We start from the raw sequence: 16,947 nt of genomic DNA, 5'->3' as shown, positions 1-16,947 counted from the left end.
ACCTTTTCGTTCATCGCTTTAACTTTGCAAGAGCCTTCTGTTACTGAGTTGTTTTTTTTTAATCCACATCTAGCTTCTCTCGTAATGTCTCTTCCCTCTGTGCTTCCCAGTTGGCTTTCTTCCTGCCTGCTTTCTTGGAATTGGGTGTCTTGTTACTGTTACTGTTCTTTCTGGCTACACAGAACAGTGTGGGCAGAGTGGCGGCGGGAGCTCGCTGCCGGCCCGGGGGCACCTGCACCGTGAGGCTGCCGCTCAGTCGTGCCCAGCGAGCGCGGCCTCCTCACGCTTTCCGGGAAGCCAGCTGGCGGGGGTCTGGTGGCCACTAAACTGAGCTAGAACCCGCAGTGGAGGAGAGAGACATCCGTGGTGAATCGGGATAGCGGGGGGGGCCGGTGGGGAGTAGAGGACCCGAAGCGGGGACAACCCGCTCTGTAAGGTCGCGCCTCCTCCGCGATCCCGGAGGGGACCCACGGTGGTTTTCTGTCGCCGCTGCCTCGGTAGGAGAGAGAAGCTGGGCCGGTGCCCAGCGCGGGATTCGGCCTACCGCCAGCGAGTATCCGGCCAGCGCTGCCAGGGACGCAGCACCACTGCCCAGGTGCCACGACACGGCTCCGCTCGGCTGTGCTGACAAGCCCCGGCCACGCCGCGCCCCGGGTTGGTGGGTTTGAACTGGCGGGCGCTGCCCTCGCCAGCGCGGGCGGGCGGAGGCGCCGCCGGCCGGCAGGGGCGCTGCTGGCGGCGGGGCGGGGGAAGCGGAGCGGCGGCGCTGCCATTCCCCGGCTGCGCGGCCGCCTCCTCCCCCTCCGCCTCTTCCTGGCCGCGGCTAGAGGAGCTGTGCTGGCAGCGGGGAGGCGGCGGCGGCGGCGCCCAGCTCCCGGCCCGCCATGGCGATCCGCAAGAAGAGCAACAAGAACCCGCCGGTGTTGAGCCACGAGTTCATCGTGCAGAACCATGCGGACATCGTGTCCTGCATGGCCATGATCTTCCTGCTGGGGCTCATGTTCGAGGTGAGGCGGCACCGACGCCCCCGCCGGGGGTCCTCTTCCCGCTTCCTCCCGCTTCACCGGAGGCCCTCGGTGCTGGAGGGGAGGGAGGGCGCGGGAGTGCCGTGGCAGCGGGGGAGGCTGCGCGGGCGGGCGGCGGAGCCCTGCGGCTTCCCCCAGCCAGCGCCGCCGCCTCCCGGCGCACCTGCCCGCCGGCCCACGCCCGCCCCGCTGGACGCGGGGAGCGGAGCCGACCCCCGCCCCGCCGCACGGCCCCAGAACCAGCGCGGGCGCCCTCCCCGCGGCGCGTCCCCGCTTCCCCGGAGGGAACGCCCTTTTCCCCGGCTCGGCTTGGAGAGGCGCAGCCGTGGGTGCCGCCGGGACCCGGGTCCCGCTTCCCCGCCGCCTCGGGCGAGGGGCCGTGCGGGGCCGGGAGCGGGGCGGCGCGCTGCCCGCCGCGGGAGTTCCTGCGGGCGGCGGGGTTACGTGGCAGCCAGGGCGGGGGGGAGGAGTGCGCGGCACGGCGGGGAGGGGGCGGGGGGCGAGGCCCGGCCGCGACAGCCGATCCCCCGCTCTTTGTGTGCGCGGCCCCGCCGGGCCCCGCGGCACTACGGCTCCCGGCGGGCGGCGCGGCGGGAAGGGAAGGGAAGGTGGCGGTGACGTGTCCTTACGGCCGCCGCTCGGGTCCCCCTGCCCGCGCCCCCGCACCGGCCCCCGCCCGCGGAGCATCCCGGCGGCTCCCGGCGCCGTTCGGCTGGGCTGGGCACCCCCGCCGCCTCCTCCCGCCTCGGAGATGCGCCGAGGTTTGGCAGCGGCCGAGGGGAGCTCTCCCTCCGGCCTGAGGGCGGCCCTGCTGCAGGCCCTCCGCTCTCTGGGCCCCCATGTTGAATGCAGATGTTTTAAAACGTGCCCTTTTGGCACTGGAAGGGTAAATTACCTGTGTGACTGCCAAAATGTTATCAGTGATCTAATATCGCTGACGATCAAATGAAGACACTGTTGACCAAATGTTTCTGGTATTTTAGATATTTGTTTAGACATTTATTTTAGACATTTGTTGAGGGTTGTGAACCTTTTTGTTATAGGGATGGTTTTCAGGATGGTTTTATCCAGCTGTTGGTACAGCTCAGCACTAAAGGCCAGTGGAGTTAGGAAGAAGACAGATAGATCGATAGATATATGAAAAGTAAAAACAGGGCAGACCAGCTACACTGTTGTGTTTGGGTTTGCTATCAAAAATCACCACGATAGCTGTTATATGGTGGTTTTCTGGGGAATGACATTAAAGAGGTGAACCTAAACTGTTACTTTTTGTGCCTACATCAGGCTTACTGTATTAACAGTATTTCTGGTAGGGTTAGAAGTTTTGGGGGATTGAATGTGCAGAATTCTTTTGTTTCCATTTTTTTTAACCCAGTGTTTTCTAGCCCAGCGTAAAAAGGCTGTGTGTCATTGTTGGTATAGATGTGGTATGTTTCAATTTTTTAAATGCTTTGATATAAGTCTTGGAAATCACTTGTTGTGGTTAATGGTGCTATGGTAAGGTGTTTACACTGCTTAACTTGTACAGTTCCAGTACTGAGAGTAGCTGACAGAGCCTTCAAAGGGCAGTTCAGGATTGAATACTGTTCTGAATTGTCCTATGAGGGCTCCCTTGATGAATAGGGAGCCCGAGGCAACTTCACTAATTTAAGCAAACTAGTTGGATTCCCTGAAGTTACATAGACTGAACAGTCTGCCACGTATTCAGGGTTTCATAGAAAATCTGGCACTTGTTGACAAAGCACTAGTTTTTAAATTCTCACTTCCTGTGAATAATTAGTACTGGTAGTAACCTAATCATTATCTTCAGACGCTCAGTGTGTCCTTCCAAGATTCCTAAACAGGCTTGGGTTTTTTGTCAGCCCTATTAATTACCACATAGATACTGGGTTTTTACAGCAATGAGAAAATATCTGATCGTGAATATGGTAAAACACAGTTATTTTTCCCTCTCATTTAGGGCCTGTTAATTCATGTTGGGACTCAATGAAGATGTGTTATAGTTAAAAATAAGTTTATGCTTATTGACAAATAAGAACTTGTACTCCATCTTATTTATTGGGGGTTTTAGAATATCTCCACCCCTCTCCCCAAAGAAAGCCATTAGGACAAACATCTTCTCTTCAAATTGCTTTTATGCATTCTGTTTTTTCTTACAGCCCATCATAATGGGGTAGTACCACTACTGCTAAATTCAATTTCATTTGTTTTATGCTTCTTGCCAAAGGATCCCCAGGGTCAAAAGAATGCTGATTGTACTGAGTTGGTATCCCACTGGCCTGAAATTGTTTTCTGTTCTTCATGCCTTTTTTTCATTCCCTGTCCACATTTTTCAGATGACCCACAGATGTATGAATATGATAACTGACTTCCAAATTTTGTCAAATAAAAAAGGTACTTTTAAATAAAGTTTATTCTCAGCCACTGCTGAATGCATCATGGTCAAGGGACTCCATGATATTGTACATTCTGCTAATGTAATAATACAGTATGGACTAAGGACAGAATTGTAGCATGTGTCTTCATTTTATTGTTGTAGGAAAGGCCGTTTGTAAGTAGCATTTTCAAGCATCTTTCATTTGGCAGGCTGAGTATTCTGTAAACAAAACTATAGAGACCACGCAATGTGTGCTGCCCTTGCAAAGTCAGGTGCAGCAGTGAGATAATGGGAGTTGATCAGTTTTTTGGGAGCAGACAAACATGCTGGGCAAGGGTGCCAAAACTACGGGCAAATGTTTCCAGTTCAATGTAGTTTATTTCCGTGAGGATTTATAGCACTTTTGGTTTTTCGTCTTTCAGATAACAGCAAAAGCAGCCGTCATTTTTGTTACACTTCAGTATAATGTTACCATCCCTGCCACAGGTATGTATCTTGCAGGATATGAGACAGTGTATCAGACATTATTAGTATGCCATGCTTCCTAGACTTGACAGAAAGGGAATTTGTCAATCTGAATAGATAATGAACATCTTTCAAGAATTCCACTTTAATAAAAAAGTGTTTTAAGTAATTAGGTTAGAGACAATGTTTCTGTTCTGCTGTTTTTGTTATTAGTGCTGAACCACCATCTGACTGGTAGATAAATTCATGTGAATTCTTACTCTGGCTTTGCAGGTGACCATCCTTAATAGTCAAAGTGGGGCGATAGTTTAACATATTTTCATTGTCCACTTTCGGTGTATTTGGGTAAGCTTCCTAAGTGCACTTAAGTTTTTAGTCTTGTAGCACCTTTCCAGAGTCAAAATAAGTTTGTGATGTGATGGAGAAGATAACTATAAGCAGTCTAGAGACCTAGCTCATGGTGGCAGTTTAATTTGACTTTTATTTGTTCAGCTAACTACATGCTACTTCTGTCTGAAAGGTTTCACTCTGAGAAATAAACTTATTAACCATTAAACTGTATTGGTGCCTAACCATTAATTCTGTTTGTCTTTTAGAAGAACAATCTGCAGAAACAATCTCTCTCTATTACTATGGCATCAAAGACTTGGCTACAATTTTCTTTTACATGCTTGTAGCAATAATCATACATGCTATAATTCAGGAGTATGTACTGGATGTAAGTACGAAATATTAATTCCTTTCATCAAGATAATTGTCAGGTTTTAATTAGACTTTAAGACTATTAACTTGAAAGTAAACTTCTGCATTGAAGTTTTTAACTGTAAAAACATACATTAAAACTTTTAGATATTCTAATGCAGTTACCAAATAGATGTTAAGTACTGCAGCATATAAATAACAGTGAACTTTCTTTTCAGAAAATTAACAGGAAAATGCACTTTTCAAAAACAAAGCATAGCAAGTTCAATGAGTCTGGGCAACTTAGTGCATTCTACCTTTTCTCCTGTGTTTGGGGAACGAGTATTCTTGTCTCTGTAAGTATGCTTCTTCTGTTTGTATGACGAGATTTTTAAAAATTCAATTATGTTGATGATGAATATGGCTTTGGCTTATTTTTCTGTTTTTAGCTGGTTTTAATTTTAAAGTGGGGATAAGTTTAAGTATTCTGTGTGGGTTGTAGTGATAACTCAGTATAGAGCCCATAGTGTTACTGTTGCTCAGTCTTGAGTTGATTTACTGTTGAAATGAGTCAGGTAAAACCATTTAACTCTATTATGGTACTTAATTCTCTGTAGGGGTTTTTTGTGTTGGTTTATTAACATAAAATAAATGTTTGGAAAACACCATACATAGCATTTTGGAGCCCAGGGAATGGGTATATGACAGATTCCTGTAGCCTCGGGTCAGTGTGTGCTTTTAGGTGACATGCTCTTTGCTAGTGGCTGGATGTGTATGAGCTTAGCTTCATAGAAGGGGAAAAGTGTGCCTTTTTTTTTTTTTTTTTTAAACATAATAACTCCTGAAAAACTTTCTTTCTCTTAGTTAAGTTCAATGTTTTCAGTGGTTTACAAGAGAGGACTTGTGGCTGTAGTAATGCTGGAATAATTTCCATCTCATAAAGACATTGTATCTTGAATGATCACTTGATTTGTTTGGCTGCTTTTTATTTTCCTAAGCCAGTGCAACTGTCTTTTGTTTTGGGGATTTGTTTTCTGCGTTGGTTTGGTTTGGTTTATTTGTGATTTCTTGAGGGCTTTCTAAAAAAGAAAATTTACAGATTCTGTAGTTTTACTTGTGTATGTAGATATGTGCGTTTTTGTATGTACACATGTGCACATACATAAATGCATACATGTACGTCCAGTCATTATTTCTGACTAGAAAGTAACATCTTAGAGCATTTATTGGGATGTTTTGTTTGTTTTTTTTCTTTTTTTAGGAGAACTATATATCAGATCCAACCTCTCTGTGGAGGGACTATCCGCACACTCTGATTCCGTAAGGCCTCTTCCTTAGAGGATTGCTGGGGGAGAGGAGGGAGTGTTTTAAGCCTAGGATGTGTCATGTACAATCTGTGTAGAATAAGTAGTTTGTAAAACTGTATTAGTCACTAATGTATTTTTGATCATATTTTTGTGGCCTCTTGATTCTTTTGACAACTTGTAGCATGCAAAGTTCTTTTTCTGTAGGCTATTACTTAAAGAATTAAGTTTTTGTGAGCTTTGTCTTAATGATTTTGTTTTTAAAAATATTAGTTTAGAGTTGGCTGGCAGGAAAGAGCTGTATTTTTTCTTTGTTTGAGACAGTGATAAAATGAGTTCACTAGAAGCTTCGGAAATGTTTTAAGTTAATTCATAATAAGTAATATACTTCAATTTTTGCTGTATTGTACAGGTTTCAAATGAAGTTTTTCTACATCTTACAGTTGGCATACTGGTTTCATGCTTTTCCAGAACTGTACTTCCAGAAAACTAAAAAGGTAAGTTCAAAACATAAATGGGAGGAACTCCAGGGCAAGGTGGCTTTTTTCTTTTCAGTTAAATCCTAATTGCAGTAAAATTGCTAAATATCTGTTGTGTAAATAAAAATTACTGGTATTTCTCATCCACTGAAAGAATTTTCCCTAGAGCAAATGAATGTGAGATTTTCTTTTCAGCTCTTTTTTGTTTTGTTTTGTATTGTTTCTCAGAACTGATAAACTGAATAGGCTCATTGAAATCATGGTTGCTTCATGAATCATGATATAGGTGTAGAATATAAACGATGAATAATTCTGTACATCAAAGGAGTATGAAAGTCTGGGATTTGATTTAAATAGCATTTTCCTCAGCAGAAATTCTGGTTAGTTATGTATTGAAACTTTTTCCAGTGCTCGATTTTTAACAGCATCATTTTTCCATTAAGGGTTTTCTCTGTTTGGGCTCTGATAACACTGAGTTTGCCACAGATTTTTTGTAGCACATTTTTTTGCCTTCCTGGACCAAAATAGTCTCTTTGAATGTTTTTGCTCAGGATCATTTTGCATAGACAGTTTCCTGCTTAAACTTTCCTGTTGTAAACTCCTCAGTATGGCTTCACCAAGGGCAAATGATACTTGACTAATTTGGTGGCCTTCCATGGTGGAGTGACTGCATCAGCAGATTAGGGAAGAGCTGCTGATGTCATCTACTTGAACTTCTGTTAAGGCTCTTGGCAGGGTTCCCCCAGCATTCTTACCTCTAAATTGGAAAGGGATGGATTTGATGGATGGACTGTTAGATGGACAAGGAACTGTCTGGGTGGCTGCTTCCAGAGAGTCAGTGAGTCAATGTCCAAGTGAAAAGCAGTAATAAGTGGTGTTCTTCAGGGCTCTGTACTGGAACCAGTGCTGTTTAACATCTTCATCAATGACATGGGCAAAGGGATCAAGTGCACCCTTGGCAAGTTTGCAAAGGACACCAAGCTGAGTGTTGCAGTTGGTTTGCTTGAGGAAAGGAATGCCATCCAGAAGGATCTTGACAGGCTTGAGGACTGCGTCCTTGTGAACCTCATGAAGTTCTACAAGGCCAAGTGCAAGGTCCTGCACCTGGGTTATGGCAATTCCCAACATCAATACTGGCTGGGAATTAATGGGTTGAGAATGGCCCTGCAGAGAAGGACTTGGGGCACCAGGAGGATGAAAATGTGACATGAGCTGGCAATGTACCCTTTCACCTCAGAAAGCCAGTTGTCACTTGGGCTGCATAACAAGCAGTGACCAGCTGGTAGAGGGAAGGGATTCTACTCTGCTCTGGTGAAACTGCTCCTGGAGTGCTGCATCCAGCTCTGGGGTTCCCAGCACAAGAAAGGTACAGATCTGTTTGAGTGGGTCCAGAGGAGGGCCACGAAGATGAACAGAGGGCTGGAGCACCTCTTCTATGTAGGCAGGCTGAGAGAGTTGGGGTTGTTCAACCTGGGAGAGAAGGCTCCAGGGAGAACTTACAGTGGCCTCTCACTGTTTGAAAGGGGTATGTAAGAAAGATGAAGAGAGACTTTTTATTGGGGTCTGTAGTAACAAGGAGCAATGATTTTGAAAGAGGGTAGGTTTAGAGTAGATCTGAAGAAATTCTTTATGATGAAGATGCTGAGACACTGGAACAGAATGCCCAGAGAAGTTGTGAATTCACTTTCATTTGAAATGTTCAAGGTCAGGTTGGATGGGGCTTTGAGCAACCTGATCAAGTGATTGATGTCCGTGCCCATGGTGTAGCAGTTGGACAAGGTGATCCACAAAGGTATCTCTGAGCCCGAACCACTCTGCGACTGTTGTTGCTCTGTGACTAGGCTGCATCTCTGTTACCAGTTCTGCTTTATTCAAGAAAATGAAACATAGGTGTTACATAACCATAGGTCTTTGTACAGGAGCCTGGAAGAGGCTTGGTAAAATAGTAATGAGATGCACTGTTTTTATGCTGCTCAGATGCAGTATGAATACTGTTTTGCAGATACACTGCAGCTGATGTTCCCCTGTTGTGCTAGTGATACCTCTCAAATTTGACTTCACAGCCAAGTGTGGAGATTTTTCTTAAAATAACTTCAAGAAAGCTGTCACATGTGGCTTAAGTGCTGTATGTTGAATAGTAGTGTTTTACTTGGTTGCTGCTTTAAATTGTGCACTCTGACTTTTGCATTAAGTTTAAAGAGTGATAGTTCATTTGTTTTAGCAAGTTCATAGTTGATATTTCTTTAACCACAGCTTAACCTTTGCCATCTTGGCTTCCTTGCCTTATTCCTTCTCATGAAGGAATTTTACGGCTTTTACTCAGGTTTGGTTATCTGTCCTGCTGACATAAACAAGAAAAAAACTTCTTAACTCTGGTTCCTACACAGTCATGTATACCTGCATGTGCATTATTCCACAAGGCCAGCAGTCTCTGACAGTTTTTCTAAGCAGGCAGCATGGGCTGTTTAAATGTTGCCTCAGTTATAAAGTTGCCTGGTTGTGCTTGGAGAAACTGATCATTTGTACTGACTGTTGTCTTTGTCTGAAATAACTAATTTTTCATTTTCTTAATTTAGAGTAGGTCTTTCTCCACCTGTTTTCTTGCTCTTTGTGTATTATGAGTGTGGTGTTCGCTGTTGTCACAGTTGTTTGGTTCTGTGGGTTTGTTGGATTTGATATGGAGTATTGAATAACATAGTACAGCTCTTGTAAGATTAAAATTTTAGGCCTTTTTTAATTACATGTAGACAAGATAAAGCTAAAGATCCTTGCTTGAAGATTAGAGAATCTTTTCAAAAAGGAGTATTTTAAACACAACTGAATGTACTCTGCTACCACTCCAAAATAGGTTTGTACTGTGATCTGGCATACTTCAGTGGTTCTTGTGTTCACAGGCAGCACAATCTGCTCTCCATGTGCTATGTGTTTTCCTCTTCATTATTTCATCTCCATGAAGTGTTCACTTTAATAGGGCTGGCTAAAGCCTGACTTAAACTGGGACCACGTGGTTTAGCATGACTGGTTAATAACAGTATTCTCTGTATTTGCCAGCAACAGTGTTCCAGAATTTGGATGACCTTGAATTTTTAAAATTGATGTCAACACTTAGAAAACTTTTTATTTTGATTTGTAGACTGTTATTTTATTCTTTTGCAATCTGACAATTTGATGGGCAGCAAACATGAGGAACTGTAGGATCTGATGATACAGTCATACATACGAAATAAGTACTTTAATAGCTTCTACAAATTCATAGTGGTCATAACAAATAGAAGTGGATCCTTTTAAAAAGCATCTTTTCCATGTTTGATGCCTTTTCTCACAGTAGCATATGTAAGATGCAGAGTATTACTGGTAAGTAAGCAATAAGTTGTGTGTGCAATTAGATGATCCAGGCTGAGTAATTCAGTGCCAGACCAGGCCATGTTAAGGTAGCTGATAAACCAAGAAGAGTTTCCAAGACTGGGAAACAGTTTGTAATAACAGATAGCATTATACAATACTGTATAACGTTGTGTATAACACATGGTCCCTTCTTTCTCCCTGGTAGGAAGATATCTTTCGCCAGATTGTCTACATTGGACTTTACCTCTTTCATATTGCTGGAGCCTATCTCCTGAAGTAAGTCAATTGTAAACTTATGCTGGCTCCATTCTCTGCCTTAAACATCTAACAAAATGTCTGAATGTTTGTTTTATTTGTTTTGATAGTCTGACCCATCTTGGACTTGTTCTTCTGGTATTGCATTACTTCGTTGAATTTCTTTTCCACATATCCCGTCTTTTCTACTTCAGTGATGAAAAATACCAGAAAGGGTAAATAGTCTTTATCTTTAAAATGCGTGTAATTTCTGTCTTAAAGCCTTTTGCATTTAACTAACCAGAAACCAAAATTACAAGGAAGTTCAAACAGTGTTTCTTAAGCAACCACAGTTCTAATAATGTGCTTTTGTTCTAATAGTACTGGAAAGCACTTTGCACTGAGTTGAAATTAGTTTTCATACCATAATACAAGATGCATTTAAGATAGGTGCAAAATCAGGAATCTAGGTAAGTTCTTACATTTCAAATAAATTTGCATAGTGAAGGGTAAATATCTGCATTGTTAGTGCCTGTATTTTGAATGGAGAGTTCATTTAGTGTTTGTGGTGTTTTTATTTCTAGATTTTCACTGTGGGCAGTTCTTTTTGTTTTGGGAAGGCTTCTCACCTTGATTCTCTCAGTCCTCACTTTTGGCTTTGGACTGGCAAGAGCAGAAGATCAGCAGCTGAATTTCAGTACTGGGAACTTTAATATCCTGGCTGTTAGGTATGGTAAACTTGGAACAGTTCTTAAGCATGTGCTGTAAACCCATGTTAAATACACAGTATAAGTGGTATGGTACTACTGCCAGTAATTCTGAATTATTGAGTGTTTTCATGCAACCAATGGGATCAATAGGAACAGCTTATGTAAGAAACTTATAAGGCACAGTGAAATGAATTGACTGATTTACAGTCTACAGCTGAGAAGTCTGTAACTGGTTACTCTTCTTTTTTGGCTTAAAAAAAACCCCAAAAAACCAAAAACAAACAAAAAAACCCCCAAACCACTACAAAAAAAAACCCAAAACCAAGCAAACAGAGTTAAAAGGAATATTCTGTTAGAAACACTACTTTCAATTGTTTTAGAGTTAGTAAATTGAATTCTAGATATAATTGCTGTGAGTTTATCTTAGAGGTCAAGGCATTATGTCCAGAGCATCTTTAGTCCTGATTGAAGATTTCTGTTTCTTTCTCTGCCTTAATTATGGCTTCTATTGCTGCTGCATGATCCAACTACCTGGCCTTCATATGAATGCAGAAAAGGAAGTTATTGAAACATTGACAATGTCAGCATTATCTTGCAAAATTGATACTCTGTACTGCAAGACACTCCTGAACCATTTTCAGCTGTTACTACCTGGTACCCTGAGAGTAATTCTGAGAAAGACAGCAGGAAAGAAACCTAGTACTTGCCAGTTCTTATGGGCAAAAATTTCACTATCACTCGATTATATCTAGTTTTGATCATCTGTGCTTAAGCCCAGTCTCGCCTATGCGGGCAAATTCTTGGCTTAGAAAATGGGTGTTACCAGGAGGAGGGGATGGAAGTTGCTGAAAAACCTGAGGTGTTCTACTTTCCTTTTCTGTTTGAATAATGAGACAAACACACTGATAAAACTTTACCTGTTACTTGTTTCTAGAATCAGTGTGCTGGCCTCCATCTGCATGACTCAAGCATTTATGATGTGGAAGTTCATTAATTTCCAGCTTCGGAGGTGGAGAGAGCATTCTTCTTCTCAGCCTCAGTCAGTGAAAAAGAAGTTTGTATCAGCTAAAGGAAAGACCTCCAGAAAAGAAAGAGGTTTGTAGTTTCGGTTTTTCTGTCGCCTTGACTTCTCAAAACCAACTTCAGTTTGCTGAAGAAGCATTTTGTGTTTAAGCTGTGAGATGACTCAGCTTACAGAAGCAGTAGTGGTGAATATTACTGTGGGAAGAATAGATTTAAAAAAAACCACTATATATTGTTGGGTTTTCTAAGTGGCCAAATTAAGGAATTACTGTGATTTTTTAGTTAATGCAGCATATTTTTATTATCTTTAATTTAATTACTGGAACAAAATGTGTCATGCTTATGTTTTGTTCCTTTATAAAAAGGGAACAGATGCAATTTTAGATCTGTTCCCTTAGACACTTATTTGTAAAATTTTCTTGCAGTGGATTTCAAGCTTGTTTTTCATTGCCATGAAATTCTGAGGGCTTAGGGCAAAGAGGTAGTTTGATGATCAACCCAGTGAAAATTTTTGTGTTAGAAAATGATAATTCTTTAAGGAAAGGTAATAACTACTTACTACTCTAAACCTGTGTTGAAGCATTTGGAAACAAGCTGATGAGTCCAGGTTTGACTTTTTGGTTATGTCACACCCTTTTTATGGAAAGGGCATGAAATATAAACTGAATGCTCTTTCCTCCAAGAAAAAGTTATGTGCTCTTTTTAAAAAAAAAATTTAAATCCCTGTACTGTGTTGCACCAACAGTTCAGCTTTTGTGTATTTAATTGCTAGCTTGAATAATTTCTGCACTCTTTTGAAATGGCAAAAATTGTTTCAAAATCTTTTTTCAGCACGATCCTTTGATCCCAAACATGTGTTACCAACCTGTTCCACTTTTTGACACATTGAATGTAATATGTGTCGAGACCGTTTGCACTGAGAACTGAGATTTGTGGTGGGAGATCAATAATTTTTTTTTATTTCTCCCAAGTTTGTATTTTTATTAAAATTGTGTGTTTTAGAGTATTGCTGCACTCCTTTTGGATGATTTGTAATTATCACAACTTGGCTTTTGTGTAGTGTTGGGGGGGGGGGTTTGCATCTGAATATTCAGTTGGTTTTTTGGGTTTTTTTTTGTTTGTTTGTTTGTTTATAATTGAGTGAAGGTAGTTTCCTATGTAAATGTCCTGTTTAATCAGAGCTTCATGTTCATGGTCTTCTCACTATGGGTTTTTTAATTTAAGTCTTTTATGTCAAATAATTTTAAAATTTGTGCCTTGATGGTGATTTAATCAGGGAGTCAGAAATGTAATAGCTTTTAAAAAGCTCTTAATCTATATCATTCATGTAATTTAGTGAATCTGCTGTATTTCACCCAACTTCAATGGAGACTTGCAAGTGGTAAACAGATAGTGAAAAAGTCAGTTAATTGGAGTTGTGGTTTAATTCACAAAATAGTTGAATTATGCCTGTCTTGAAGATTGGAGAATTTTATTCCGTGTTTTAAATGGAAATAAAAGAACTCAGTCCATTCAAATTCTTCTGTTTTGAATATTCCTGTTGTCTGTTCAGAGCACTTGCATAGGGTGCAGCAAAACAGTGTTTTTGAAAGAGTAATATACACAATTGAACTGTTTAAAACACTATTTTTTTTTGTGCTTGAATTTTTTGGGGGAGCCAGGGCACAATAAAATGTGTTTCTTTCAGTCTATGCCAAAAGCAAGGAATGACAGTAGAAGAATCATGCTGGTGATGTAGGTGGGGTACCCAGCCACATGCTGATTCAAATTCTTTCTTTTACCTAACCTTTGTAAGAAAATATGATTTCAGTTAGCTGGCTTGGGTCTAGTACATTGTTTTTAAGCTTCTTTATTTAAAAATAATTCAAATGTTTTCAGAAATATCCAAAGACCTCCTTATGAAGGCTTAAAATGGTGGTGTCATTTACAGCCAGATATGTGGTCAAACAGACTTTGACTCTTTGGGCCTGTCTCTGGTCTTGTGCTCATGTGTGGTTCTCTTTGTTACTGTTTTTTGTTGTTTATTTGCATAAATGGGAGCATTTGGGTGTCATGGGAGAGAGAGGGAGGCCAACAGTTGTTTTTGTAGACTGGCCACACGCTGGTGACCTTCAACACATCTGCAGATGGAAAAAATAAGTTTAGCCAGTCCTTTGTAAAAAAATATTAAAAAAAAAAAAAATATATATATATATAAAATAATTTTTAAAAGGCACCCAAAAAACCAGCAACTGTTGCTTGAAGTCAGAATGATATGAGTCAGAGCAGAAATGTTAGGCTGCAAGCATGGTAGCTGCCTGTGCCCTATGCTCTTTAGATCTGTGTTATAAATATGGTTACTGTCAGGCAACATGTGTTTCCTTGGTTGTGGTGAAACTGAATAAAGGGGTTACTTTTCATTCACAATGGTATCATGTTGCTCCACTTTACTAGTTGTATGCACCATAAAGCCACAGATTGTGCCTTGTTGGTTTAGGGGAAGCTTTTGCTAACAAATCATCACTGGTGCTTGAACAGATTAAACCTCTTGAGATCTTCAAGCTGGCCTTGAAGTGGAATAGAAGTAGAGAGTTGCAGCTGGTGACACATTCCTGCTTTGTGCTCTTAGATAGGTGCCTGATCTTGAACTCTTTCCACCTACACATACTGCAAATCTGAGCTAGTGTTTTACTTCTGTCTGTCTTACCTATGTAAATAGCTTCATCATAACATAAATGAATTCTGTATTTTGAAGTATATGCTTTAAAAATTGCGAGTATATGTGTGTATGAAGGATTTCCTCTGTATCAAATGCTTGTGAAGGTAAGCAAAGGAGTGTAATTTTAGCAAGACTTAATTATTTATCCCACCTATTTCATATTATAAGACCTGTAGCAGAGAATTGTGTATATACTGTGTCTCCAGAATTTCACAGAACCATCTCATCTACAGGTTGTGCTTTACTTTTTCACAGACTATCTTCTAAAATACTGTAACTGGTCTAGATTTTCAGTCTAGATGTATATAATGCACACATTTCAGTGTCTGGCCACATCAGGAAACTGGAATTTATTGTAGTAAACTTTAAATATTGCACTTTGTAAAAACTTCTTTATACTGTTGTACTCTGAATGACAATTAAGAGGTTTAACAAAGAAGGTACATCAGACAAGAAGTTAAGGCTGTTTGTGTAGGACCCACAAAAATGTAATAAAATCTAAAGCATCTCACTGTATTTGAAAAATGTTTTCTTCCTTTTTTCTAGAAAATGGAATAAATGGAACAGTGACCTCAAATGGAGCAGACTCGCCTCGCAGCAGGAAGGATAAATCCTCGTAAAACTGGGTTTTATTAAGTTAATTGACTAATGTCCCCAAAGAATCTGCTTTTTACATGGATGGCCCTTCAGCACTAGAGATATTATGGATTAAAGAAAATACAATTCATGTTTTTTGATTATTGCTGTTATTTTGGGAAACTTTTTTTAAAAAGCCATTTTGACTAAAGCAAAAGGTTTATCTCTCTTCAAATACTTGGGGGGAGGATTCAACACTTTTTAAAAAACATTGACGCTTTTTTAAATATTTACTGTGATGAATAACTTAATGAGGATCACTGTTGCAGTGTATTATTTCCTTCCAGTTTTTGTAACCTTGGTGATACTGTTCTACCAACTTCACTTTTTCCAAGTTCCTCAAGAAGTATTGCAAAATTGAAGTAAAAACATAGTATGCATTTTCAGATACTCTGGGTTTTCAGTTAATTACCTTGACTCAAATTTACACTTCAATTTGGGATTCCAAGACCACACCAATAGACGTCTTTATTTGGTAGTTACTAGCTGCACAATGTCTGCTCTAAGAATTGCCCCATATCATTAAAACAAAACTGAACTAATTGGAAATGTTGCAGAGTCTTATTGTTTGTTGGTTAGAAATCTCTTACAAGGAGCAAAACACCTTTTTGAGATATAGCTTTTAGCACTTGAAACTTAGAAGGGAGTGTGTATGGTCATAGAAAGAGTTGATTTGAGTAGCACTGTTCACTTCTGTCTGTGCTTTTGAAGTGTACATATCTTGGAGCATTAGTGTGCGTTGGACCTTCTTTGGAAACTTGTCTGTCTGATTTTAGGGGTGGAGGTTCTTACAATGTGTTGTGTTTGTTTTGGGAAGCAATTCATGCTCCATGAAGAGGGAATTAAATAAATGGATCAAGTTATGAGAAACATTCCTTTATTCTAACTGCTTTGCTTTGTTTCACCTCTGTTAGGACATAGGTTGATTTCTCCTATATATATTTTTATGAAAAAATATTTAAAAGCTACAGCTTCTTAAAACTGATTTATTGTGGTCTCTGCTACAACTGGAAAAATCTAAATTTAAGAATTTTTCCATTATCTTGCATAATTGTATTCAATGTGAAACTTTGTCCAGTTAGTTTTCCAGTTTAATATGCAGATAATGTTTCCTCTGTATGCTTTTGTAAAGGGTATAATTCCACCTGTTTCACTTGAGAATGAGTGAGACATTTATTTCAGTCTTAAGAAGAAGTTGCTAAATTAGTCTACCAAGTTAACCCAAGTATTGAACTGCTTATTGATTGAGGAATAATTATGAGCAATCAAGCTGATAAATAAAAGAATTTTAATTAAAAACTGTTACTATAACTGAGTTTATACCCAACAAAGTAATAAATCTGCATTCTGTATTTTCTACAGTTCAATTGCTTACTATTCAGAATAAACGTTTCTAGTACAAAATCCTCACAACAAGTAACTATCCATTCTTCAGTTGTTTAGTGCTATTTAGAGTTATTGCAGTATAATTTATTGTATGTTTCGGCTGATTACAGTCACAGTTCCCAAGTATTTGGTTCACAGCTCCTGAGGTGGCCTTGGCAGACTTGTACTTGCTTAGCTTAAGAACTCTGGGGCAGTGTGCCCTGTAATACCCTGTCCTAAATATAGTCTGCTTCAGTAGAAGTGGCTATCCCACGTCTTGATTGGAACAGGTAGAACTGTGAATCTGTCTGATCTGACCGTGAAACTGGAAAACTGGAACTCGGAAATTTTGAGAGAATTGTGTACATTATATACTCGTTGTCCAAAATCTTGGTTTGTGTCTGATGTTTCTAGAAAAACCTTCACAGATTCTGTGTGCCTTGCTCTCAACTTGTACCTTAAGCCAAAGGGGGTAAATTTTAAGTGTCTAGCCTGGTACTTGGACTCTAAATCAGTTTGCTTGTGATATCTGGTTGTACTGGGGCTGTCAGAATCATATAGAGTGGAGGAACAAATTATGAAGGGAGCATTTAAGGTACTTCTTG

General features: G+C 40.7%; 1 protein-coding gene across 1 annotated transcript; it reads left to right on the top strand.

Annotated features, from left to right (window-relative positions):
• The first annotated feature begins 793 nt into the window (after positions 1-793).
• On the top strand, positions 794-15,849 carry TRAM1 (translocation associated membrane protein 1). Its single transcript, XM_082287959.1, has 11 exons — positions 794-1,007; positions 3,825-3,888; positions 4,464-4,585; positions 4,788-4,904; positions 5,810-5,868; positions 6,265-6,349; positions 9,882-9,952; positions 10,042-10,146; positions 10,495-10,638; positions 11,555-11,715; positions 14,888-15,849. The coding sequence occupies exons 1-11, from the start codon at positions 885-887 to the stop codon at positions 14,959-14,961; spliced, it is 1,125 nt and encodes a 374-aa protein (XP_082144085.1). The 5' UTR covers positions 794-884; the 3' UTR covers positions 14,962-15,849.
• The last annotated feature ends 1,098 nt before the right edge of the window (positions 15,850-16,947 follow it).

The sequence above is a fragment of the Coloeus monedula genome (genome assembly GCF_965178545.1).
Source record: "Coloeus monedula genome assembly, chromosome: 1".
NCBI lineage: Eukaryota > Metazoa > Chordata > Aves > Passeriformes > Corvidae > Coloeus > Coloeus monedula.
This window is presented reverse-complemented; position numbering and strand designations above follow the sequence as displayed.

Excerpts from the sequence above, each read along its gene's own strand:
- TRAM1 (XM_082287959.1), top strand. The coding sequence starts at position 885 with ATGGCGATCCGCAAGAAGAGCAACAAGAACCCGCCGGTGTTGAGCCAC. Across the intron at positions 3,889-4,463 it reads TGTTACCATCCCTGCCACAG|AAGAACAATCTGCAGAAACA; the intron begins GTATGTATCTTG and ends TTTGTCTTTTAG. Across the intron at positions 4,905-5,809 it reads GAACGAGTATTCTTGTCTCT|GAGAACTATATATCAGATCC; the intron begins GTAAGTATGCTT and ends TTCTTTTTTTAG.